Genomic DNA, 25,461 nt, shown 5'->3' with positions numbered 1-25,461 from the left:
GGATTGATATGACAAAGTGAGAATCCTATAATGCCGCAGGGAAGGGTGAAGCAGAATCTTCATATCTAAAAATAAAATAAAGGCTGTGATGACAAGAGATGGCTGCTTCCATAGTAGCCCACTTAGTGACTGGTGTCCTGGATAACGAGCCTTGTGAGATGTGTCTCATTCTCACTGTGTTCACAGAGCCAAGCACATAGTTCAGTCTTAAACTTATCGAGTTTACTTGGACTTGTTTATTGGGAAGTTATTTCATTCTGGTTGGTCAAGCTCCATCCTACATGTTTTGTAGAGTTCTTCATATGCGTGTTTGTATTTTTTACACACAGGCAGCTGGTTTTGATTCATAGAAGATTGCTCAAATGCAGAGTAGATGATAAATTGAGGTGGAGTATCATGAGTTAATGCAAGTACTCAAGCATATTTTGGTTTCAGTTGTGCTCTGAAAGGTAGAACATATGACATCATAGCTAAATCAGGGGAATGCTAATAAGTTCTTTTATTTTTATTCAATACTAGTCATAGTTCTCATATGTGTCTTGTGGAGTGTCTTAGTTTGGGTTTCTATTGTTGTTAAGAGACACCATGACCCTGTGGCAACTCTTATGAAGGAAAAACATTTCATTGGGGTAGCTTACAGTTCAGAGGTTTAGTCCATTATCATCTGGTGTGATATGGTGGCATGCAGGCAGACATGGTGCTGGAGAAAGCAGTTGAGTGTACTACATCTTTGTTTGCAAGCAACTGGAAGCGGTCTTTCTCACAGGGTGTGGCTAGAGCATACATGAGAACTCAAAGCCTACCTCTTCAGCGACACACTTTCCCCAACAGGACCACGCCTACTCTGACAAGGCCACACCTCCTGATAGTGCTGCTTCCTTTGGGGCCATGTTCTTTCAAACCACATGGGGCCCCATAGCTAATTAAAACAAACAGCTCCTTTCTTTGGGTGCTTCTATACAGCTAAATCTTCTCCTTCCACTTTTGATTGACTTTGAAATAGTGGTGCCAGTTATCTTGGATTTGGTTTTTTGGAATGGTATTGAGAGCAATAAATAAATAGTGTTCTTGTGGAAGGAAGTCATGCTGTATGTCATTTCTGGATTGTATATGCAACTGAAAAACCATCACCAGAACAGGCTGGGGAGGATAGCATTGTCTTCCTCTCACGTAGCTTGTTCATAGAGTTTTATTGCTGGAAAGGTATTAACAGAAGCTGTTTAATTTATTCTCTTTTTTTTATGTTTGAGTTAATCTTGAAAAATATTAGGGTTTGGTTCTCCAGTTGTACCTCTAATTAGTTCATTTGTTTCTCTGGGATTTTTTTCTTATTCACACAAAAATGAGCTTCTGTAGATTTTCCATACCTTACAGGTTTCTGAGGATTAACCAAAGCTCACAGAGTACTTTTCCTTGTAGCAAAATAGCAAGTCCTCAAGAAGTGTTAAGTGGTGTGGCATACCCACAGTATGATCTGTGACATAAAAAAAACCAAAGACTGGCTACTGAAATGGCTCAGTAGATAAAGGTGCTTGCTGCCAATTCTGGCAACCTGAGTTTGATCCCCAGAACACATTTGGTAGAAGAAGAGAACTGGCTGCTTAAGGTTGTCTTCTGACCTCACATTTCCACATACATACCACAGCACATGCACTCCTCCAAAACTGTGTAAGTGTAAATGATTTTTTAAAAAGATAAAGGCAGTAGAAAAAATAATTAGGTTTAAATTGAATGAAAATAGCTAATTCTACACTTTATCTTTTATAAAGTGCTTCCCCAGTTTAGTGGCTACTACCCCTCTTTGATCCTCCCTTTTTCCCCCTGGGACCACTAGTCTGCCTTCTACCTATATGGATTTGTTGTATTAAATCAGTCATAAGAGGTGAGTTTTACTGTTTGTTTGCATTGTTGGCATCAGCCTCCCACCCCAAGACTGTTATGTAAGACCAAGTGCTCTGTTACCAAACTGTTAACCAGCCCATTGTTTTTACTTTGTTTAATGTTTTTTTAAAGTTTCTTATGTTGTAGTATGTTTCATTCCTCTGTTACTTCATTTTTATGTGTGTCTTAAATAATACTCATATAGCTAAAGAGTTTATTTTCTGAGCGTTTTGCCTGCATGTATGTCTGTACCACATGGGTACCTGGTTCTCACAGAAATGGGTTTCAGGTCCCCTGGAACTGAAGTGATAGTGGATTGTTAGCTGCCATATATGTGCTGGGAATTGAACCTGGGTGCTCTGGAAGAGAAGCCAAAGCTCTTGACTTGAGTCATCTCTCCAGGACTTGTATGGATATTGATCTATTTATTTTTCAGTTGGATATTTGGATTCTTTTGCCGTCCCTGTCAGTAGTACTGCCACTCAATGCACACACCAGCATAAATGTGAACACGTGTTGCCAGTTCCTTTGATAAGACACTTGGGAATAGAATTGCTGAGCTTTCTGGTGACCCCACTTTGAACTCTCAAGGATCCACTTTTCCCACAGTGGCTGCATTTGATTCTACTGACAGTGTTCAGGGCTTTCTTTGTCTTCACACCCTGGCTACCACTTATTTTCTGTTTGTGTCAGCTTTTACTTTTTTTTATGGGTGTGAAGTTTGTTTCATTGTTGCTTGGATTTGTGTTTTGCTTATAGCTTGCTAATGACATCTGATATTTTTTATGTGCTTTTTGCCTTTTGTCTATGTGCATGTTTTCTTCAGAGAAATGTTTGTCAGAGTTCTTCAACCAGTAATTAATTGGGTTATTTATTTACCTTTTTGTTTATATTTTGTTAATGAAAATTAAGTGTTCTTTGAAGGTCTATTTTGGATTACAAAATAGATTTTGAAATGCAAGAGTAAGGGATTTATGCTTTTCAAGTGAAATTATATTGAAACTTTTATCTATTTTTGCAGACATGTAGCTCACATTAGTTCTGTATGTGAGCCCCTCTGACTTGTCTTTTCAGCCAGTTCCAGCAGATAACTGAATGCACTCGGTTTCCAAACCATGTCCTCTTTCTTCAGACCACAGATTTGTTCAAATTTCAGTTATTAACAGCTTTATTGAATGTAATATACATACCATAAAGGAAACTTGTTGTCACTGTATAGTTGAATGGGTTTTACTAATTTATCAAGTTCCATTCCATGACTTCAATAAAATTTCAGGACATTTCTGTTACTCTGGAAAAATTCCTTCAGGCCTGTTGACTAATAATTCTGTGGAGTCTCTCTGTGTGATGCGCACACACCCCATGGTCTCCTACTTGATTTGTCCTGTTGATTTGCCTTGAAGGAATGTTTTACATAGAGTTGTGACACAACAGTCTTTTGAGACTGGGTGCTTGAGCAGAATGTTTTGCGGTTCATCCATGTCACGTTGGATACCCCAGAGTGCTGCTTATTGACAAGTAGTGCTTCATTCTCTGGGTCATGTGGCATACTATGTGTCCACTTACCAGTGGATGGACAGGCTGATGTATAGTGTGCATTTATGGACTTCTTATTTTTTTGAATGTACAGTCTTTAACAACACTGAGAGATTGGGATAAGTCTGTATAAGGAAGTTTGTGGACTTCTTATTTTGATGACCCACTGATTAACATTTACCACCCACACTTGTCTTTTAAAGTAAATTTACCTCTATAGATCTCTGTATACATTCTTCCCCCACTGGTGTGACTGCCCTAAACACCAGGACACATAACCACAATATCGTTTGTCCCACTTAGGAAATGAGCAGTTAATGTTTACTATGATGTTAGTTGTTTGATACTCTGTATTGAAATTTGCTCAGTTTTCCCTCAAGAAATCCTATGAGTCTCTTTTTCACTTTTCACCAATTTAAGGTCTCAAACTGGCTCATGGGTTCACACTGGTTATTGCTTCTCTTAGTTTCTTTCATTGTAGCATAGCTCCCTGACTTTCTTATCTGAGGTTTGGAAGAAAACCAACCAGTTATCTTTCTTTCTTATCTTGCTTTCTCTAGATCTCTTCATATTTTTTATTTGCAAGATACTTAGTATTAAGGTGAAGTTACATAGTACTTAAAACTATGTTTATGCAATATTTAAATTAAAGTATTTAAAGCCATGCTTATTGCTGCTTTATTCACTGTAGTAAAGAAAAGGAGTCAACCTGCATGCCCATCAATGGATGAATGGATAGCAAAAGTTGGGGTGTGTATGTTTGTATGCTTGTGTGTGCATTTAATAAAATACTATTCAGCTTTTTTTTTAAAGATTTTTATTTATTATGTATACAGGGTTTTTCCTGCATGTATCTTAATACTATTCAGCTTTAAGGAAAAATGCAGTCACAAAATTTGCATGAAAATGGATGGATGTAGAACATATAATATTAAGCAAGGTCACACAATCTCGGAGAAAAAGAACTGCATGTTTTCCCTAGGTACATATATACCTAGCCAGTATATATTTAAACAAATGTACATGTGGGAACAGTGCAACACGTTGAAAAGAGAACAAGAAATATCCCCTAAATACTAGGGGATGAGGAAGGACTGAATGCAGGTAATGGGCATGAGTCATGAAAGAGGACATAGTATTCTTTTTCTAATTTTAACTGTCATGAATTTTTTTTTGTTCTTGGTTGTCGATAAATGCTTAAACACTTAATAATAAAAGTGTAAATCCCAGTGAGAAGCTCCACAGCTTCAGAATGCCTATTCTAACTATATTAAAGTTCATTGAGATGTGTAGACTTTGGGTCTGTTTAATTTTGGTGTGTGTTTTTCAAGTTTTTAATAATAAAGTTGATTTTAAAATTTTTAGTGGTTGAGTAAAAAAATGAAAGCATAGCATAAAAATAGCTTATTTTTTAAAAAAGGAATTTAGTGCCTATTTTAATTTAAAAACATTTGTGGTTTTATTGGTGGAGAATATGATGTCAGGTCATATCCTTATTTGTCTACAGTGTTTGAGTGAATAAGGTGTTCAGTGCTGCATTCTAAAGGTGTAAATTTTGGTTTGTTCTTGTTTGGTAAGTAATGCATAGGATGAAACTTCCTGACCATATGGTATCTGATTTCAGTAATGTTTTATCAAATTGTTTTGAGTATCCATTGCTTAAAATAATTATACAGTAGGGCTATGTAGAATACTTTAAAAGAGCTTCCCAGACTAGTGAGGTAGCGCATCTGGTAAAGGCATTTTCTGACAGGCACGACACCCGAGCTTGGTGGCCAGAACCACTTAGTGAGAGAACCGACTGCTGAAGTTGTCCTCTGTCCTCTGTAGGCTCACACACACTAAATAAGTAAGTGCAGTTTCAAGATAGTTCCCTAAACTGTATAGTTGAAAAGATATTGTGTTCTCTTCCTTAAATTTCTTGGTAATTATACCCTATGAATGCAATTGTACATGAGGCTGCTTTGAAACTTAGGGCCAAAGCTATGCAAAGTTAGGGACATTTTGGGAAATAAACTCCTGGATTTTTTTATAGAGCAGTTCAGAAAAGGGTCTAGGCAGAAAGTACAGAAATACACAGATATTTGGGACAGAAAACCAGTCGACAGAGGCTGTGTTTCTGAGAAAGATGGCTTGGGTAAGGAATGTGGTTAGTGGCCAGGGACTCTAGCTAGCATTTTGGGAAAGGAAACATTTCTTTCTAGATTATCTAATTTTTGAAAATGTTGGGAATAAATTAGAGAAGGAATTTTCTGAATCAAGAAAAGCCTCTTCAGGTCATAAAGAAAAAGGGAGTAGGAGAAATGGAAGATGTCTAGACAAGCCCTTCCCACACCTTCCCTGGACTGCAAAGGTTGCCTTTAGAGAACAAGTGCAGCAGGGCTAAGTATGGAAGCAGAATGCTAACCACAGCCCACATCTCCTGGACTCTCACAGAGAGCTCCTCGACACACCAGTTTGTCAGTCACACTTAGGAGTCCAGAGAGGAATTCCTGTGGTAGCCATGCTTGAGTGTGGAGAGTATGTTTTTTAGGAGTTGCTTTTGATTTTTACATGTTATCTCCTAAATAATAGACCAGTTAATTAACCTCACAGACCAGATTGGTTTCCCATTTTTGGTTTGTATTTTTTTTTTAAAGCTCTGATATAGTTGCCTGTTTTCTCTGCATCTCTGAAACGGCACACTATAGTGCTGATTGATTATGGATAGACTCTTGGAAGGTTATATCTAAGTCTGTGAAGTGAGAATGTGTTATGTCAATAATGTCTAATTAATATGGAGATATTTACTTTGCCCTTGTTTGTGGCGGATTAGCTTTCCTCGGCATGGGAAAGGCATGATAGAAGTCTTTCATTCAAATTCAGGGTTGAGACTGATAGGTAATTGAAAAAAATGTGTTATAACATGGAATCCTAAATATAAATGGGCTGCCTTAGCATTAATGTGAATGCATTTGATGTTTGTGTTTTTCACGGAAGCCTCGACTTTTCCTCGACACACCTGTCATCTTATTTGAGAGCCACACACTTACTTTTACACAGGACATGTACATACTTTGTCCCCTAACTGTGTAGTTAGTACAGTAGGCGCACACTTGCTGGAGTCAGGCTTTATCTGCTGAAGCCTTAACTGTCTTCACCTTTTACTTGCAAGAAACCTCCACAAATGACTCAACCTTGAGTGCCTTACCCACCCCATGAGGATTGTAATAACAAGTGGAAGCTTTAGACATATACTATCTTACAATGGCTAACTAATTTAATCATGCTGTTGAGAGGCACAGTTGCTTATGTATTAACTATACCCCATTTGGCCCCTATAATGGCAGGAGACTAAAGTTAATTTTTGAAGCAGTCTGAAGATACTCTTAACTGATTTTTAAAATAAAATTTTAGATTATTAGAAATGGTTAAATTTGACAAAATTTTGACTTGATGTTCGGATAATACATTGTGTTACCTCACATGTGCCATTGTTTTCTACAGTTGACTCTTACTACATCCTACTGTGTCCAGGGTTACTTCTCCCGTTGTCGTCCTTTTTCTTTCCAACAGTAGTCATCTAGGAGGGTAAGGAAGTAGATTTGTATTAGCTTGGTGCTTACTATTTTTCCCCATATACTTGTTGGCCATTTATTTATTTATTTATGTATTTATTTCGTTTATTTTTAAGGCAGGGTCTTACTGTGTAGACCTGGCTGGCCTCTAACTCACAGAGATCCTCCAGCACCTGCTATCCAACTGCTGGAAATAGAGGCGTATGCCTCACTGCCATCTTACTTAGTCCTTTCTCCAGTTTTCTATCAGGTTTCTTTTGCTGTTCATGCTCTTCAAATGTTTTGAATATTAGCTTCATAATAGGTGGGTGGTTTGAAAATGATTCTACCTATTTCACTGGTAATTTTTCTTACTCTTGACTGCTTTGCTGTGCATAATCTTTATAAAACTGTAGTGGTTTATTCCTTAGTTGTCTGGCTGTGTTCAATTTGAATTAGTTTTTTAAATGAACAGGATTGACTTCACTTTAGAACTAATCCCCCTTATTAACAAGTTTGTCATATCTTTTGAATATTCCTTTAAAAAGAAAACTTTATAGACATCAACTGAATTACTGAGTGATGTCCAACAGTTTTCAGCAGGGCAGTCAGTAGTTGAAAGTCTCTCTGTCATCTCCAGCTAGGATGTCATCTGTTTGAACTCACTTTTTCTTGTTTGCCTGGAATGAGCTGGACTGATAATTTAGTAGGAGCTGTTTGCTGCTTCCTGTTTGCCATAGTAATTTGGACCGTGCTGGTTTAGGTGGCAGGCAGATGGTACTAATCTTTAATCATTTGATCTCATGTCTAAGGCAACTGAAATTATTTTTAGAGTGAACCTGTTTGTTCATTACACCATCTCTCCGTTCTTCTGTTCTCTTTCTCTCATCCTCTCATTCACCTACCGGATGTTAAAGGAGGTTGAATGAAGATCTGTGATTATTTGGAGATTAGTGTTTGTTCTGTAAGGAGGAAATCTCACTAGTCCTGTTGGTTCTTGCCAGCACTGCTGAGGCCGAGGCAGGAGGAGTGCCACAAATTTGAAGTCAGCTTGGACTACAGAGTGAGATTTTTGTCTCAAGAAACCAAAACCAAATTAAACCAGACCAAACAAAAACAAAACCAGAAATAAGTTCTTGTAGAATCAGAATATTTCTTGTTTTAGACTCACGTCTAGCCTAGAAAAGTTACTTCCAGAATATTGGAAGAGCTTGTATGGTTTTTCTTTTGTTTGTTTTGTTTTGTTTTTGTTTTTTGTTTTGTTTTTTCAAGACAGAGTTTCTTTGTGTAGCTATGACTGCCCCAGAAATCACTCTGTAGACCAGTCTCCCTTAAACTCACAGAGGTCCACCTACCTCTGCCTTCGGAGTTCCAAGATTAAAGATGTGCACTATCAGAGCCCAGCGAGATTGGCATGTTTTATTCTTAGGTTTGTTCTTTACTGATGAGTGTGAGGAAGAACAGGTTCTGAGGAAAATGCATAGGGCGACTTGATTATTTATTATTATATTTATATTGACAGTTTTGGGGAGGGCTTGGCAATGACATGTATGTGCATTTTGGGTATAGAGAGTAGTACTCTTCATAAAACAGATTAGAGAGTTCTAGTATTCAGACTAATTAGAAAATATTATTTTAATCTCCTGCAATGAATTCTTGTTTTTTTTTTTTTTTTTTTTTTTAAATTTGTAGGGGTGGAGAGATGGCTCTATGGTTAGGAATGTTTGCTGCTCTTCCAGAGACCGGAGTTTGGTTCCCAGCACTTCCATCAGACTGTCTCCAAGGGCATCTACACACATATAACAGATACAGACACACACACACACACAAAATAAATCTTTAAAAAAATTGTTAGCATTTCAATCCTGATATTAATACCACAGTTTACAGGAGTGTGTAATCACTGCAGCCAAAGCAAAAGGAAGAAGACAAAGCTACAAGAGACAGAAGATGTGAAGTGTGGCATCAGATTGAGACTTTACTGCATTAGTAGACAGCTGCAGAGTTGCATACTGCTGTGACAGTCCTTAACAGGGAAGGTTTTTGTCAGCTGCAGCAGCTGCTCTGTGTGTGGGACAACTTTGCTGCCAGCTCTCCACACTCTCTCCTGAAGCACCAGAGCCCTTCCCTGTCATTTCACCAGTCTGTTGGTGCTCTGCCCATCACAGGAACTACGACTTTCACCAGAACCACCCCTCCCCCAGTTCACAATTTGGTTGTGTTGCCCACTATTATTCCTAAAATCTTACTTCTACTGGTACCATGACTGTACCAACATTTCCTGCTTCATATAGACATTTTCTCCTGTTCCTCCGTGTTCTATCCTTCACCTTGGTATTCATGTCCTGGTCTCCACAGTGGCCCGTCTACCACTTCAACCAACAGCACAGCTGCAGGTGTCACCTCCATTCTTGCCCTAACTGTTCTGTCTCACTGCTTCTGCTGTAACCTCCACATCATCACAGTTTCCACCGCGGTCCAGCTTACTTCCTCAGCCACTGAAGTTTCTTTTATAACTCAAAAAGTTGCCAGGTAACCTCTGAGCCATCTCTCCAGCCCCTAGACTTATTTATTTTTATGTGTATGAGTGTTTTGCCTGCATGTATGTTTGTTCCTCGTATATGTTTTGGTACCTGTGGTCAGAAGATGCTATTGGATATCCTGGACTTGGGTCCTAGGAACGAATTCAGGTCCTCTCGGAGAGCAACAGTCCCCTCCATCCCCTCCACCTTATGTTTTGAGATAGGGTCTCTTACTGAACTTAGAGCTCATTAATTACGCTAGAGTCCCTGGAGGTTCCCCTTGCCCTTCCAACCTCAGTGCTGGAGTTACAGATGTGTTACTACCGCCTCTGTTTTTCTGTGGATGCGATGGGTTGAACTCAGGCCCTCATGCTTCGACAGTGTAAGCACTTTCCCTGTTGAAAAAGCTCTCTTAAAACTCTCACCTGGGAGATGACTCAGTGCTAGCCATGCAAGCTTGTAGACTGGAGTTTAGATCCCCAGAAACCATGTAAAATCTGGGCAGCTTGCCTGAAATCCTTCCTAGCTCTCAGGAGGCAGAGGCAAGGAAATCTTTGGGGCAAGACTAGCTAGACTAACTGAATCAGCAAGCACCAGGCTCAGTGATAGATCCTGCTACCTATGTAAAATACAGGGAGAGAGTGGTTGAGGAAGGTACACACCCATGTATGTGCACCCACATGCACATGTAAATACACAGATGCATGTGTGTGCACCCCCTTTCCCACGTATATAATATGAACATCAAAAAAGCCCTATTCTCTAATTTCAAAATTCAGATGACCAATAGTCCAACTCCTTTACCTGCTTGGCTTTCTCTGAATCATGGCAGCACGTCTCCCACTTTGGTATTGGTGGAGATGATGGCTGGAGCTGGTCTGGAGATTGGGAGAACCAGAGAGCAGTTTTACCTCCATTTTGAGATTTTTTTCTTTGTTGAAAAATTGATGTCCCCAAAATTAATATCTTCAAATATTGATGTCATAGTAATACAGTTAAAGTTGTCCTTTATACAAAATTGGGGAGGAGGAAAACACATCATTAAACAAGACAATTTCTTTATAAAGCAAAATTTCAAAATAAAAATACTCAGTATTGGTGAGAATTATTTGAAAGAAGTGTGTAAAATTTATCCAGAAAGCAGCTTCACAGCATGTATGAAATTCACACTTTATCATCTAGTAAACTTTCAGAAATGATTTCAAAGAAAAATTATTCAGACACAGGTTCATTACCAGAGATTAAAAATGTTCACGGTGGCAATATTTATAATAGAAAAATAGCTGGGAAAAAGGTAACGCATATAATAATAAGAGTTCAGCTAAGTATTGTGTGACTATGCAGTGGATTAATAGTGTCTACAACATTGTCCAGCCTAAAACCGCATTATAGAGCAGCAAAAGAAATGGGCCAGAAATAGTAAGTATACATGTAAAATGAAAACATGAATTTTCATGGATTTTTCTATGTAATATTTGTTATATTTGAAAGTGTGTGGTTTGAGCATACTACACACTACTTACTGTTAAATGCAATAAATTCTGAGTTATACATGTCTACCCATAAAAATCCAAACAAGCATGTCATATACTAGTAGGATGACATATGAGGTAGAATTATAACCTGTCTTTAGTTTTTGCTTACATGTTTTCCCCCTCCCCAATTTTGTATAAAAAACTATGTATGTATATGTACAACCAGTGAAGAACATTAAATATAATTTTATCAAAGCAGTAACAGTGTTAACCTGACTTTAAACCCCTATCTTGTTTCAAAGAAACCTTTTATAGTGTCTTTTTCCCAGTTGACTCCTGAGTAAGGGTGGCATTGTCCCTAGAGCTCCAGATGTGTGGGAACCTGACAGCCACAGGAATTTTAGATAATGGTCACCACACACTACAAAATACATTAAAAATTCTACTTAGGTTTTTCATGGTTCAGGCATCTGGAAAGGATTCATCTCTTAATATTACTTACATGTTTTGGTTGCCTGTTAAATACCAAATGAGAGCCAACAAGATGGCTTAGCTGGTAATGGTTCTTGCTGCCAATCTTGACTACCCAAGTTTAATGACTGGAAATTCACTTGGTGGAGAGAGAGAGAGAGAGGGAGAGGGAAAGGGGGAGGGGGGAGAGAGAGAGGCATATCCGACTTTTGGGGTGGGTGGGAAATCACTGTAGAGAGGCAGGATATAGTGGAGAGTAATTTACAGTGGCAAGTGTCAGTGGTGCCGAGCGTTGGTGGGACAGGTTTGTAACAAGTACAGTTGCAAGTGGAGCTGTGGGCCTTGCTGAGTGTTATCCAAAAAACAGCAGAAAAGGAGAGTATAAACTTCACATGAGATTGTGATTTGAGCAGTTGGGAAGAAGTGTTGCTGTTTATAGAGGTGGGTAAGTGTGGTCAGCAGACTCTTGGGTAGTGAGAGCTCTGATTTGGCACTTTGAATAAACAATCTGAAAAGAGATCAGGAAGACTGAAAAAAAAAATGCATTTTTGTCTCCTCTTCCCTGAATATTTTTCTTACTTGTTGGTAAGGCTGGTATTGGTGTGCATCCTTCAGCTTTCGTGACGAACAGACATCCTTGTTTTTCATGGTAAAAAGAGCAGATGTTGGAGTTAAATGAGAATCATGTATTTACTGTCCTGTAATCTTTGGCATAGATAGTAAATACTTTCTGTGGGAAGCTCCCCTCAACCCTCCCTCACTTTAAAATTGTGGTTGTTGATCTTATGAGACAAGGTCTTGCTATGTAGCCCAGGCTGCCCTTGACTTCACTGTGTGGCTCCTTCTGGCATCAACTTCCTTTCCCCATTTGGTGGGATGATTGGTATGTACCAGATCTGAGGCTTAAGTTGTAAAATTTAGTAAAAAGGACAGAAGAAAATTGGCTTATTCTATTTTTCAGGGCAACTCTGGCTAAAGGCTTAGTGTTGGGAGGAAAGTTGCTTAGGAATGAAGCTGCAAATAGGCCAGCTTGCCCAATGTAGAGTATTCTTGGAGGTCTTTGGAAGTTCTAAGTTCTAAGAATGAGTTTGCTTCGAGCGGGATGGCTCAGGTACGCCTCAGTGGCACCTGGCATGTAATTGATTATTTAGTCCCTGGCTGGCTGTGTGCTGCCAGGTGCTGTGTTGTTAAAGGCGGACGACACGATGGTCTCAGAGAGGTCAGAGGTCAGCATCTGCAGTCTCTAAATGTGAATCTCGGGAAAGTTGCTGGCTGGTCAAATGGGGATGAGAGGGTATGCTGTGATTGTTAAGATCCCCTCAGTTTAAGACTTATCTTGGAAGAGACGGGGACATTTTCTTAATATTCATTACTTGTAGCCAGTTGTGGCATTGTTTTCTGGTTATATAGACATGAATGTGAAATTTTTTTAAAAAAAGTGAAGCAAAGCAATATGGTAATGCCCATCTTAGGGAGTCTGGGGTGATTAATAAGATAATGTATGTTAAATGCCCATCCAAGTTAGTATTCAGTGAATTATAGCTATTATTAACAGATGAAAAGAAACAAGGAAATGATTTGATTGAGAACAGCTAAAGGAAAAAATTTAAACAACAAGGTCATAGTATGACCAGGATCTGAATGAGAAGATTGAAAAGGGGATAAAAGTTGTGATGGGAAACCAGACGCCTGTGATTATGGAGCAAAGCTTAGAACTCCTCTATAGGCATGTCTGCTCTTCACAGAGGGGACTGCGGTGAGCTCTGGGAGATGAACTGACTCCAGGGCTACTACAGTACTCCGAAAGGTATGGCTGCCCCAGCTGTGAATTACAGCAAATAAAATAAAGCATCGGTACATGCAAAGGTAAAAATAAAAACCCATGCATTTTACTTTGGTTTTGTTTGCTTTTGTTTTGTTGGGGATGGGATAGATAGCTGGCCAGACTTGTATTAATTAGCTTATTAGAGCAGTTGTCTGGCCAGTAAATTCTTTGCCTGCATTTAATTTTTTGTTTTGATTAGAGTGATATGGAATTTTTAGCTCTTCTTTCTTTCTTTTCTTTCTTTCTTTCTTTTTTTTTTTTGCCCCAGGTCCAGCAAGACTATGAATCTCTGTTCCAAATGCTTTGCTGGTAAGTGCAGAAAAGGGTTTGGGTGTTTTTTGTTTTTTTGTGTTTTGTTTTTTCCCCCAACAATTTATTTTTTCCTTTTTGGTTATTTTAAGATTATCTAAATTATATGGCCTTCCTATGGATTTTGCATGGGGCTTTGTTTTCTTTATGTGTGAAAGCAGATTCTCTTCACTGGGCACTTCAGATATTGGTTAAGATTGCTGAACTGGCCTCTCTGAGTGCAGTAGAATTTCATGCCATGTGTACTTGCATCAAATGCAGTTTGCTTAGTTTGTTGGGGTACAGAGGAATTTAAAAAATGTGTCTGCTTTAGTAGGGTCCTGTATATTAATCTCTGATCTTGACTTAAATGATTAATAGTAAATGTTGCTTTACCAATGAGAATACCACAAGAAGAATATTTTCATGTTGGAGTCAGGAAGCGAGTCATGCTGAGTTAGCCCCTTCTAATCAGATTCCTCCTTGAAATCATCTTGGGTAAGTTACTTCATCTTTTTGGACTTTAGATCCATCATTTGTAAAACACAGGATTGGGATTTGCCAAGGGCTTTACCATCCTCACATACGGATTGCGTTCTTGAACTGTAACTCCTTCCTGAACTTAAAATCCCCAATTTAGTTTCTCAAAGAGAAGTTTATAGCCAGTCATCTTCTATAATTCAGTTTACTCTTTACTGATGAGATGCGTTTAGTTTCTTTTTAATTTTTCAAAGGCAAGCAAAGCTTGGGTACTGCATAGGGTGTTATGGACAGATTTTAGTGATAACTCCGTAGGAGCAGACAACAGGATATAGCATAAACTGAACTCAAGTACACAGGACATAGTGGTTGCAGGGACCTTTCAAGGGAAAGTTTAAGAACTGGGCACAGGTGACAAAGCAGAGGTGCTGTAGAGACGGAAGAAATGGACTGGTAATGAGCAAAGTACTCTGAGAGATAGATTTGGTAGTTAAATTTTAAAAACATGGCTTTCAAGTTCTTGAGAAAGACATTCCCAAGTTGTAGAGGAGATACACATACGTCTCAGATGACATAGAACAATTTATAATTCTAAGTCCTTTTTAGTTAATGCTCTGAGAGTGTTTAGGACATGCTTGTGAGTGTTGATTAGAACAGTGCATATTTTGGTAGTTATTAGGTGTGAAGAGGCAGACTTGATGGTGGGTGGTTGTGCATGGTTGTAATTCTAAGGATGCAAGCTTTTTAATTAGAAGGCTGTTAATGTTTATCTCTTTTTATATTGGGGTGTGTCTGTTACAGTATAGTTACATAGGCAGAGGGAAAGCCCAATCAAGAAGGGGGCTCAGAAGAATCCAATCAAAGTGATTTTTTGTTATTGTTGTTTTCATCTTGGATTCATTATGCTATCTGAGCAAAGAAACAGTCATTCTGCAAGCTTCATTAAACCTTGACATTTGTGCCTAAACTAAAGGATAGGTGGGAATTTTGGCCCATTGTAGGAGTAGGGAAACTACCAATTTGCATCTGTTCAGAGTTAGCAGTTTGTCAAATACTTTAGGTTTTTAAAAGAAAAGCTTAGTTGGTAAACTTGAGCTTCATTCAATTTTAATCACATTATGCCAGGTTCTGTGGAGGGCTGTATTCTGTTGATAGCTATAATTACAGATATAAAGAAATATTTCTTCAATGATGAGAACTTTAGTAGGACAGATGAACATAGGTACAGTTTGCAGTAGATTGTAGCTCTATCCACAGGGTGATCTCCATTGGAGTTTGTAGAGATCTTCCCTTGGGAAGGCCAGATACCTTTGAATAAGGTAGTTCACACCAGATACTTAGGAAGAACTCTCTCATGTCCCTGGATGAATATAATGTTTAAAAAAAAATCATCAACTGGGTGGTGGTGGTGCACGCCATTAATCCCAGCACTCGGGAGGCAGAGGTAGATGGATCTCTGTGAGTTCAAGGCCAGCCTGGTCTATGTAGTGATTGCCAGGACAGGCCCTGAAGCTACAGAAAAACCCTGTCTTGAAGAACCAAAACCAGTCAAACAAAATCATCAACAGAGTCAGTTTGTGGCCCTCATGTTTCTTTAGATTTGTTAAAAGTTTTACTTTCTTTGGTTATAGTTACTTGTTGCTGCTGTTCTGTGTCCATCCTTTTTATACAGGTTTTAAAAAGCATTTTGGGAGAGGGCTGTGGTGCAGTTCAGTTGATAGAGCTTGTTTAGTTTGCATGAAGCCCTGGGCTCAATCCTTAATAAACCAGGTAAACTGGACATGGTGCTACATGCTAGCACTGAGGTATGTATGGAGGCAGGAGATTCAGAAGTTTGAAGTCATTCTTTTTTTTAAATTAATTTATTATGTATACAATATTCTGTCTGTATGTCTGCAGGCCAGAAGAGGGCACTAGACCTCATTACAGATGGTTGTGAGCCACCATGTGGTTGCTGGGAATTGAACTTAGGACCTTTGGAAGAGCAGGCAATGCTCTTAACCACTGAGCCATCTCTCCAGCCCTTGAAGTCATTCTTGACTGCCTGCTGAGTTTGAGTCCATTAAACTATGCTTTCAAGAAAAATAATGCTTTCACATTTGTCAATTCTTCCCTCTTCTGTTACTTGCTTCTGCCTGCCCACACAGCATTTGAATTCTTTAAGAAGAAAAAAAACACCATTGAACTTTTAAAAATGCATTTGTGTATTGTTTGGTTATGAAGATCGAAAAGCATAGGGAATATATTATTGACATGAGATGCATACAAGACAGCATGAAGATTACTTTGGCTACAGCTATTTTAATTTTAAATGCTCATTAAAAGCCAGGTGTAGTGGTGAATGCCTATCATCCCAGCATTCAGAAGGCAAAGACATACGGGTATCAATGAGTTAGCCTGTCTGATCCATGTAGCAAGTTTGAGGATAGTCAGAACTACATAGAGAAATCTCTCTCAAAACAAAACAAAGCAGAACAAGCAAAATGGTGAGCAATACATTTAAAAGATAGAAATCACTTAAAGAATAGCTCATAAGTACTGGTAACCTAGTTTAAAAGATACCAGAGCATTTCATTTTAAAGTGTTTTTTTTTTTTTTTAAATATAAGCAAGCATATGGGGCTGGAGCAGTTGCTCAGTAGTTGAGTTCTGCCTGCTCTAGGAGAGTACATGCATTTGATTCCCAGCATATACCTGGTGGCTCAGAACGGTCTAATTCTAGTTCCAGGGATTTGATGTCTTCTTCTGGCCTCTAAGGGCACTATGTATGTATGTGATGCACAGACATACACACATAAAATAATAGGCCAAGAGAAGAATACTCTGAAAAATCATAGTAGGCAGTTTCTTTTAAGCAGAATGTCTAACTGTTACTAGGTTTCTTATTGATATAACAGAATAGCTGACAGAGACAACTTAAAGAAGGGGTTTATTTTGTTTTTAGTTATGAGTATGTATTTTTGGTCACAGTGTGAGAGCGAAAGCCTGTGACAGGGCATGGTGTGGCAGCTGTGTCACTGTGGCAATAAGAGTATGAAGCTGTTTGCTTCTGTCTTCAGGTCCACCCCTAGGAACCCTCTTCCTCCATTGAGACCAGTGGTTCTCAACCTTCCTAACTCTGAGACCCTTTAATACAGCCATAAAATGATTTTTGTTATAACTTCATGATTGTAATTTTGCCACTGTTGTGAATCATAATGTAAATATCTGTTTTCCAGTGGTCTTAGGTCACCCCTGTGAAAGGGTCGTTCCGTTAAAAAGGCTGAACTGCTGATCTAGACCCAGCATCTTAAAGGTTCCACAATGTCTCAAAACAAAGCTATCAGTGAAAGACCAAGTGTTCAGACACATGTGTCTGTAAGGGAAGTTATAACAGATAACTAATAATGATAATTTAGACCTATTTCCTATTTAAGAATAAGACATATGCTCTTTCTTGTTTTACCTAAAACTGAGTAAGGGAGAGATGATTATTTGCAGTGAAAGCAGTTTTTTAATCTTTATGGAATACTTCTACTAAAAATAAGTATTAATGAATTACTGATTGTTAGCTGACCAATTTAAAATTCAGTTTTACCCCCCAGATAAGGTTTCTCTGTATATTCTTGACTATCCTAGAACTTGCTCTGTAGACCAGGGTAACCTCTAACTCACAGAGATTCACCTTTAAATTTTAAAGTGATAATGAGATTTCACTCTTAAAAATTAGTCTCATCCATTTCCTTTTCTCTGTGTGTGCTAGTAATATGTGTAGAAGTCTATGGTCAGTTTCGGGTGTTGTTCCTAGGAGCCATCTAGCTTGGTTTTTTGACAGAGGGACTCTTACTGGGACCTGGAACTTGCCAATTCAGGGATCCTCCTGTCTCTGTCTCCACAATGCTAGGAGTACAAGTTTGTGCCCCTGTGCCTGGCTTTTTATTTTTATTATTTATTTATGTTTATTTTTTAAGTACACATGACTGCTCAGGGTCTCATGCTTATATGGCATGGGCTTTCCTGAGATGTTTTTCTTGTGGTTCTGGGCTTAGACCAGGACCTCACACCTGGTAGACAGCAGCCTTTCCATGGCCGGATGCTGCACAGAGCTTATTCTGTTTGAGCTATTGCTGTTGCCTTTTATAATCTGTGTCGTTTTAACTGTTTTAATTACTGTTCCAGTGTTTTCATAATAATTGGCCCTCATTTGCTTTAAACAGTGTTTCTTAGTCCTGGAGACTAAAGCCTAACTCAAGGTTTCAGCAGGGTGGTTCTTTATAGAACTGCAGAAGCAGATCATCTTGTGTTTTGCCTGTGGTCTGATGTTCCTTGACTTTTAGTCATTCTATTGTGGACTTTCTGTCCGCTGTGAGTCTGTTTTCTGTCTCCTAAGGACAAGTGACTTTGGAGTTAGAGCTGTTCCTTATTTGGGATTATTTTTATTGAGGAATCTTTAACTAAATACATCTACAAAGACCCCCTCTTTTTTTAAAAACAAAACAAAACATGGGTTCCTATTCACAAGTTGTAGATAGATATATTTTGGAGATGGCGGTGGGAGCATTGTATCACTTAGTCCACTTTAAGAATATGTAACTACTTTTTAAAACAAATAGGTATGTAGGGGGGCTTGTGCTCCAATTTACATTTCTTTATCAAAGAAATTCAGAGACCTCTCAGATATGAGAACTACTTGATTTGGAGATGGTTAGCCTCTTATGTAATAGGCATGAAGAGCAGCCTGACATATCTGCTATGTCTCTGTACTGTGTGTACTTGGGGTTCCTCTTATCTGATGGGAAGTAATTGGTGATAGGCTCAAAGTGGTATTGAGTACCATGGGATTTTTATTTCTTTGTGTACTTCTGTAGCTTTGATGCCACATAATATTGGTACTCAAAGCATTTCTTGATCTAGTTAACTTTGTGGAGTTTTGGATACTTTTCCTGGTTATAACCCTTTTGAAATTAATCTTTTAGCTGAAGAAGGGATATCAAGTTAAAAAAAAAGACATTATCTTTAAGTTACTAAAGTATAACTAAAATTTGATTTTTACTACTCTAAAATTTTATATCGCAAGTCCACAGTGTTTGTTGACTCCTGGAATCTAAAGTAGATCTGTCTGTTAACAGTCTGAACTCATATCAAAAGGTAGGCTTCAACTTTTTTTGGGTTACTCTTAAACTGACTATTAGATACAAGAAAGAAAAAGACCCTTAAGACTTTGGGTTTGATAGAAATAGAGGACTTCTGTGTAAAGAAAATTAAAAACAGTACATGATCAACCATTGTAAGAAGGAGGGTGCATGGATATGAACAAGAATAACTATTTGTGACAAAAAGATTAAGAAAGAGTATGGGCATTTACAGTTCTGCTTTCAGGAGGGTTTAAAGTCTGAAGTAATTGTCCTGGTGACTGAGATTGCTGCAGCTCTTTTGTCTTATGTAGCCCAGTGTTACTTGTTTCATAGCTCCATTTTACAGAACAGGAAACTGCAGCTCATGCCTCCAAGATTAAATAGATTTTAGAGTGGAGACCGGAGGTTGGTTTTCTAGGTATTTGAACTCCAGTCCTCATCTCCATAGTATACAGTGACCAGGCGTGCTGGTGATAGATTAGCTGGAATTGTCAACGCTCTGATGACGTGGATTCTAGAGAACGGAATAACAGGTTAGAGCCATGTCGGTCCATTAGCATGTCGTTCCTGCTTTTCCCTGCTCCTTCCTGTGGGTTCAGTTATAATTTGTCTCTACATCTCCAGGGAAAATCAGAGAAGCGTGCTGGAAGCTTCACAGATTAGTTAATTTGGGAAAGGTGTTGGGGGGCGGGAAGGAGAGAGATGTGGGAATGTTTTTGTCTTAAAGCATTTTCTGTTTCTGTGGTGAGATTCCATTTCTTAACATCTTTCTTGTGCCTTTTTGTGTAACTTTTAGCTCGTTAACTTTCCTCTCTGTACTGCATAGCAAAGCTTTATTCCTGATTTAGTCTCCCGTGTTTAGCGTCTCAAAAGATTTTTAAAAAGTGTTTGAAAATGTGATTTAATTGTGGGCTTGTTGGTGCGTTGTCGTTGGGAAGGCAAAGATGAGTTTCATGTTTAGACAGTGTGACAGTAGGTCTTGATGTTAAACTGCCTCGTTGGTATTCCTGTTCTCATACACATGTGCATAATAGTGTTAAAGAAATTGGTTTCCTCATATCCATATTTAGCAGCTTGGTTAAGTTATGGAAAGCCGTTCTCTGGCTGTGTATATGCTCATTTGGAAACCTTGTGTGGTTTATAAGGACACTAGTGATTTGTTCCCAGCCTCCCCGTGGAGTTTGTTCCAAATTACAGTCTAATTCCACCACTCTGTCCCATACTCCTGAGCTGTTAATTTGTACATTTCGATGCAGTTTGTTTCATCTTGTGCTTTTGTAATCCAAACTGAATGTAACGAGCTGTGTGCTTTAGAGACCTGGCTTTGCCTTGCCAATTAGAACAAAGTGGTTACTGAGAAAGAATATATTTTAAATAAAACATGGTGCCCCTGAGTGGGACTGACACTCATTTGGGAATTAAGATACTACTTTAGCTCTGACTCACAAATATCTGTTGGAAAGATCAGTACTTTGGGGGAAAAGAGTCTAAGAACTTAACTCCATTGAGTGATTTTGTAACTTTCCTCATGTGACTTTGTCAATTTAAAGCTTTGCCATTACAAATCTGCCCTTTCCTCTTTGTGATCATTTGAGAGATGGTAGCAAAACTCTCTAAATTCCTAAGCATTCAACCAATGAATCCTGTAGTTTTTGAGTTTTGCTTGCTACTGTTTAGAAGGGTAGGGGCATATGAAACTAGTAACTATTTAGATAATAGTGTATCTCCAGAGATAGATGAAATTATGATGATTAAAGTCCTAGAATTTGTGGGATACTATTTTATCTTTAGCTGATAGTAGCAAATATTATGTGTCAATGACTTAATACTGGAATTTTAGTTTCATATTTTATCAAGTATTTAAAAGCCCTGATGTTTTTGGATAGACCATCATAGCCTAATAATTTACCAATTCACCCTCAAGAAAGACCGTATTTTGGTATTGTATTTGCATGTATTCTAAAATCAGAATTATTTTTAGCTGATATATCAAATAAACTCAAGAAATTAGCACTCCCCAGTTAAATAGTAATGTTGTGTATGTTTCTCTATTTTGTACAAATTATCAGTTGTTTTGAAATAATAATGTCGAGAGAAAAATTAGATGAATAAAGAATTTATAATGGGTTTATTCAACATTTTGGTGTTTGTTAGCCCAGGTAGGGAGAGACTAAGAAGAATACATCTCTGGAGCAGTTCACTTAAAAAGTACATAGGACTTTGTTAAGGTTTCTAGAAAAAATGAGTAGCTAGTTAATTGGACTTAAACTAGACATCATATTTCTAGCTGTGTCCTATGAAAGTCTTGCAGGTTCTACTGATTTTTTAAAAACTATTTTTATTTATCTACTTTATATGAGTGTTTTGTTTGCATGTACATTTACACATCAGAAGAGGGCATCTGCTTTTATAGGACTACACTTACAGATGGTTGTGAGCCATCATATGGGTCCTGGGAATTGAACTCAGGACCTCTGGAAGATAGTTCTCTTGACCCTTGAGCCATCCCGTTAGCCCCATCTACTAATATTTTAAAAAATGATGGTAACAGAATATTAAGTGCCCCATACTTCATTTCTGAATGTTAACACCAGCTATTGATAATTACCCCACTAGTTTTCTGAGTGAATGAACAGTAAGGCTTAAGTCTGTTCTGTCTTAGTAAATAGCTGAGCAATAGGCTAATACAATGTTAAACTGACCAGTGCAGATGATTTTGTTTGAAAGTATTTGACATCTGTAGAAGTTGCTGATTTTGCCAGCTTTATGTAAAGTGACAGTGGTGTGCCTTTGATTCATGGCATATTTGTTTTCATGAGTCGTCACCAGCAATTAATAGGACACTGGTCCCAAGGTATCCAGGCTTGTTGCTCCTGTCTGCTCAGCCTGTCCACTAAGTACTCATCTTGAGTGCCTAGCACTGTTTCTGTTTTTAGGACGTCTAGATTTGTAAACCCATTGATCTTAGATTTAAATGGTGGTTACATACACTCCGATAGAAAGGAGTTTTAGGTATAAAATACCAGTGCTCTTCTTAGTCATTTTCTGAGTGAAAGGTTGGAAGAGAGCTTGGGTGACACTGGAAGCAGACATTTTGTCGCCTTTGTTGTTGTCTGTTAGGTCCAGCTTTTAAAAACATGGATTCAGCATGTTTCTTTTTTCCTCATGTGAATATATTAATTACATATTATGTTAGTAATTTCTTATTTTAATTTTTTTCAATACATAATTTTAAAGGAAGAATAATATAAGGATGCTACATTATTTATCCATTATTTGGAATGTCTTAGAAAATTCAGTGATATAAAGAAAGCTAATATTTCCAAATATTAGAGCATATCAAGAGCACTATTTGTGACATCGTTGTAGTATATCTAAGAATTATTTTAAAAGTGAGTTGGTTGGTTTTCTTGCTTGTAGGAATTATTTTTAAGATAGAGTTGGTCTTACTCCCTTTTTTAATGTTAGTAAATCTTAAGATAATACTAGATATCTTTAGATTCTATCAGGTTAGAAATGTCTATGGGTGAGAAAAAAAATCTACAAGGTTCCCTTGCTTCTGCTTCAAGAGTGCTGGAGTTGTTTTTTCAGGTGAGTTGTTCACATTTTAAGTTGGATTTTATCGCATACATTAATTAAAAGATGATTTGAATGTCCAATATTACCAGTGCCTTTAAGAATTCCTTCTCAGATATAACAAAGTTTTATTAAAGACGTGTATTTTAACTTAAGATCAAGTGTTCCATTCCTTGAGGTACATGTTCTTTTAAAATGTCCTTTCCTACTTGTTTTTGTGTGTTGATGGTTATGGCTAGGGGAACTCATGGCAAGGGGAGCATAAAAAGTTTGTTTATTCATTTTTTTCAAGTCAGCTCACTTCATTCCTCAGCTCTTTCTACCTTATAACATTATCAAGAAGTTTGTCTTTATGCTGCTTGAACACCATAGAAGGCTTCAAAGTGTCCTGCCACCTATAAGAGTTTTCAAGATAAATTACTATCTTGACATTAGACGTTTAGACACGTGACCGCTATGCCCCAATACAAATGACTAAAAATATGTTTTGTACTTTGAATGTTATTTTTTCCTTGATTTAAAAATCTTTAAAATTTATTATCCACAAGTGAAGTGTTACACAATTACTGAATAAACCATCTTAGTAGAAAAGAATTAAAAACGCTTCCATAAGTAAATAACACTTAGAACAGAAATTATCTTTTAATGTTTCTCCCTGGTTAATCTGTATCCTTGGTCCTTCCCAGGGGCAGTGTGAGGAGTGGATTGGGGGGAAGAGGAAGGGAGGGAGTGGGAACTGGGATTGGCATGTGAAATGAAAAAAGGTAGTTTGTTTTCATTTTTTAAAAAAATGACAGGCATAAAATATCTGTGTAAATGATGGCTGACTGAGCATTTTATGTGATTAAATAAAGAAAGCCGTAGTGAGTGAAGTCTTGATGAGTACACGTGTATTTTTGACATAGGTCCAGCCATACCAAGACCCCACAGTCTCAGACCCATGAGAAAATTGAACCCTGTCTCTCCCTTCCACCATGAGATTTGGAGGGATTGCAAAAAGCCTCCCTGTGGCATCCAAGTGTGAACTCTGGCAGTGCAGACAATGTCCGTCATAGGTTTCTCCCCTGGTATTTATGATGTGAAGACTGCTTCCCAGCAGAGACTGCTTCCACCTAGATTAGCATGAGTGCAGTAACCCTGCCTCTTGCTCCACTGTATATAATAAACACACTGAGCTTCCAGGGTGCTATGGATTCTTCTCCAGAAAGCCCAGCCCATACCATCTCAGTTTTTCTGAGTATCTGTCATGTCTTCAACTTCTCACTGCCCCAGTCTCTGGAGCCGTGAAAGGATGTGACAGTGTAGTGGCCTCTTGTCACATGGTGACCATTATATATTTTGCTCACTGTGAATCCAATGAAATTACTTTAATGAAATATATTATTAAAGTATTATTAAAACTATATTAGCCGGGCAGTGGTGGCCCACACATTTACTCTCAACACTCAGAAGTCAGAAACAGGCAGATCTCTGTGAGTTTGTGGCCTGCTTAGTTTACAAAGTGAGTTCCAGGGTAGCCAGAGCATGCATTCATGCGTGCACACGCGCACGCACACACTTGCACACTACTTGTAGTTTTTAGTTTTTAAAAAAATCAAAATAAGGCTGGGTGTGGTGGTGCAGTAATCCAGCACTTGGGAGACAGGCAGAGGCCGGGAGATTTGAGTTCAGGATCAGTCTGGGTTAGTAAGACTCTGTGCTGGTTAGTTTTATGTCAGTTGACACAAGCTAGAGTCATTTTGGAAGAGGCCCTCACCAGATTGGCCTGTGAACTTGATCTTTAGGTTAGTATCTAGAACCTTGCATATGTTAAGTCTGTGCAGTACCAGTGAGCTATATACCTCTAGTCCCCACATATCTTTTCTGTTACCTACTTGAAATGCATTGTTTGTATTTTTATATTTAACATATACTTCACTTGCAGCAGCAACCTGCATGCCAGACTTTGAATGATAACAGGGAAAATTAGTGTGACCTCTGGGTGCTAATGGGATAACTAATGGGAAGAAAAATTAAACTAGAATAAAGGCAGTAGAGACTAATATAAATCCCCATACACTTAAAAAAAAGGTAAACAAAATTGACAGACCTTTAACTGGACCATCAGAGAGACAAAGGAGGCTCATCATAAAAGCAGAGATGGAAGGGAAGCATTTTAACTCACACCAGAGAATACAGTTGATCATGGGAACTCTTACAAATAGTTGTACTTCAGCACCTTGGAAGCCTGGAAGAGAAGAGAGGGTTCTTAGACAAATAACCTATCAACACTGTATCAAGAAGGCAAAAAACTTCAACACACCAGTAATGAATAGCAAGACTTAGTAATAAACATCATCCTACCAAAAAATAAAACAACAACAACAAAAAACCCCAGGGTCAGGTAATTTGCTGTTGATTCTATGAAACTAAAAAAAAAAACTAAACCAATTCTCAACTTAACCAAAAAACTAAACCCAGTGCTGGTTCCAATACAAGCTCTGGTACCAGCATAATGCTTGATATTAAACCAGAAAAGAACACAACACAATGAAACTACAGACTCACATCCTTGGTGAACATGTATGCAAAATACTAGTAAACTGACTTTGACAGTGCATCCATCTAAAGCATGTGCTTCATAACCAAAAGGGTCTTACCTCAATTATGTAGGGGTGGTGTAGCATAATAGGTCATTGTTATGATTTTCATCAGTACATTTTCATATCACTACAACAAAGGACAAAAACTACCCAGACACCAAAATGGACAGAAAAGA

At 38.1% G+C, this 25,461-nt stretch overlaps 1 protein-coding gene across 2 annotated transcripts in view; it reads left to right on the top strand.

The window, feature by feature from the left end:
* The window catches only part of Zfand3 (zinc finger AN1-type containing 3), a 203,823-nt gene that overhangs the window by 44,235 nt on the left and 134,127 nt on the right, over positions 1–25,461 (top strand). For both annotated transcript variants that reach the window (XM_038341748.2, XM_038341746.2), the window contains exon 2: positions 13,515–13,555. In XM_038341748.2, coding sequence (XP_038197676.1) covers positions 13,515–13,555 — 41 coding nt within the window. The remainder of the gene's footprint in view (positions 1–13,514; positions 13,556–25,461) is intronic.

Source organism: Arvicola amphibius, chromosome 9 (assembly GCF_903992535.2).
Source record: "Arvicola amphibius chromosome 9, mArvAmp1.2, whole genome shotgun sequence".
In the NCBI taxonomy this organism is placed as follows: Eukaryota; Metazoa; Chordata; class Mammalia; order Rodentia; family Cricetidae; genus Arvicola; species Arvicola amphibius.
This window is presented reverse-complemented; position numbering and strand designations above follow the sequence as displayed.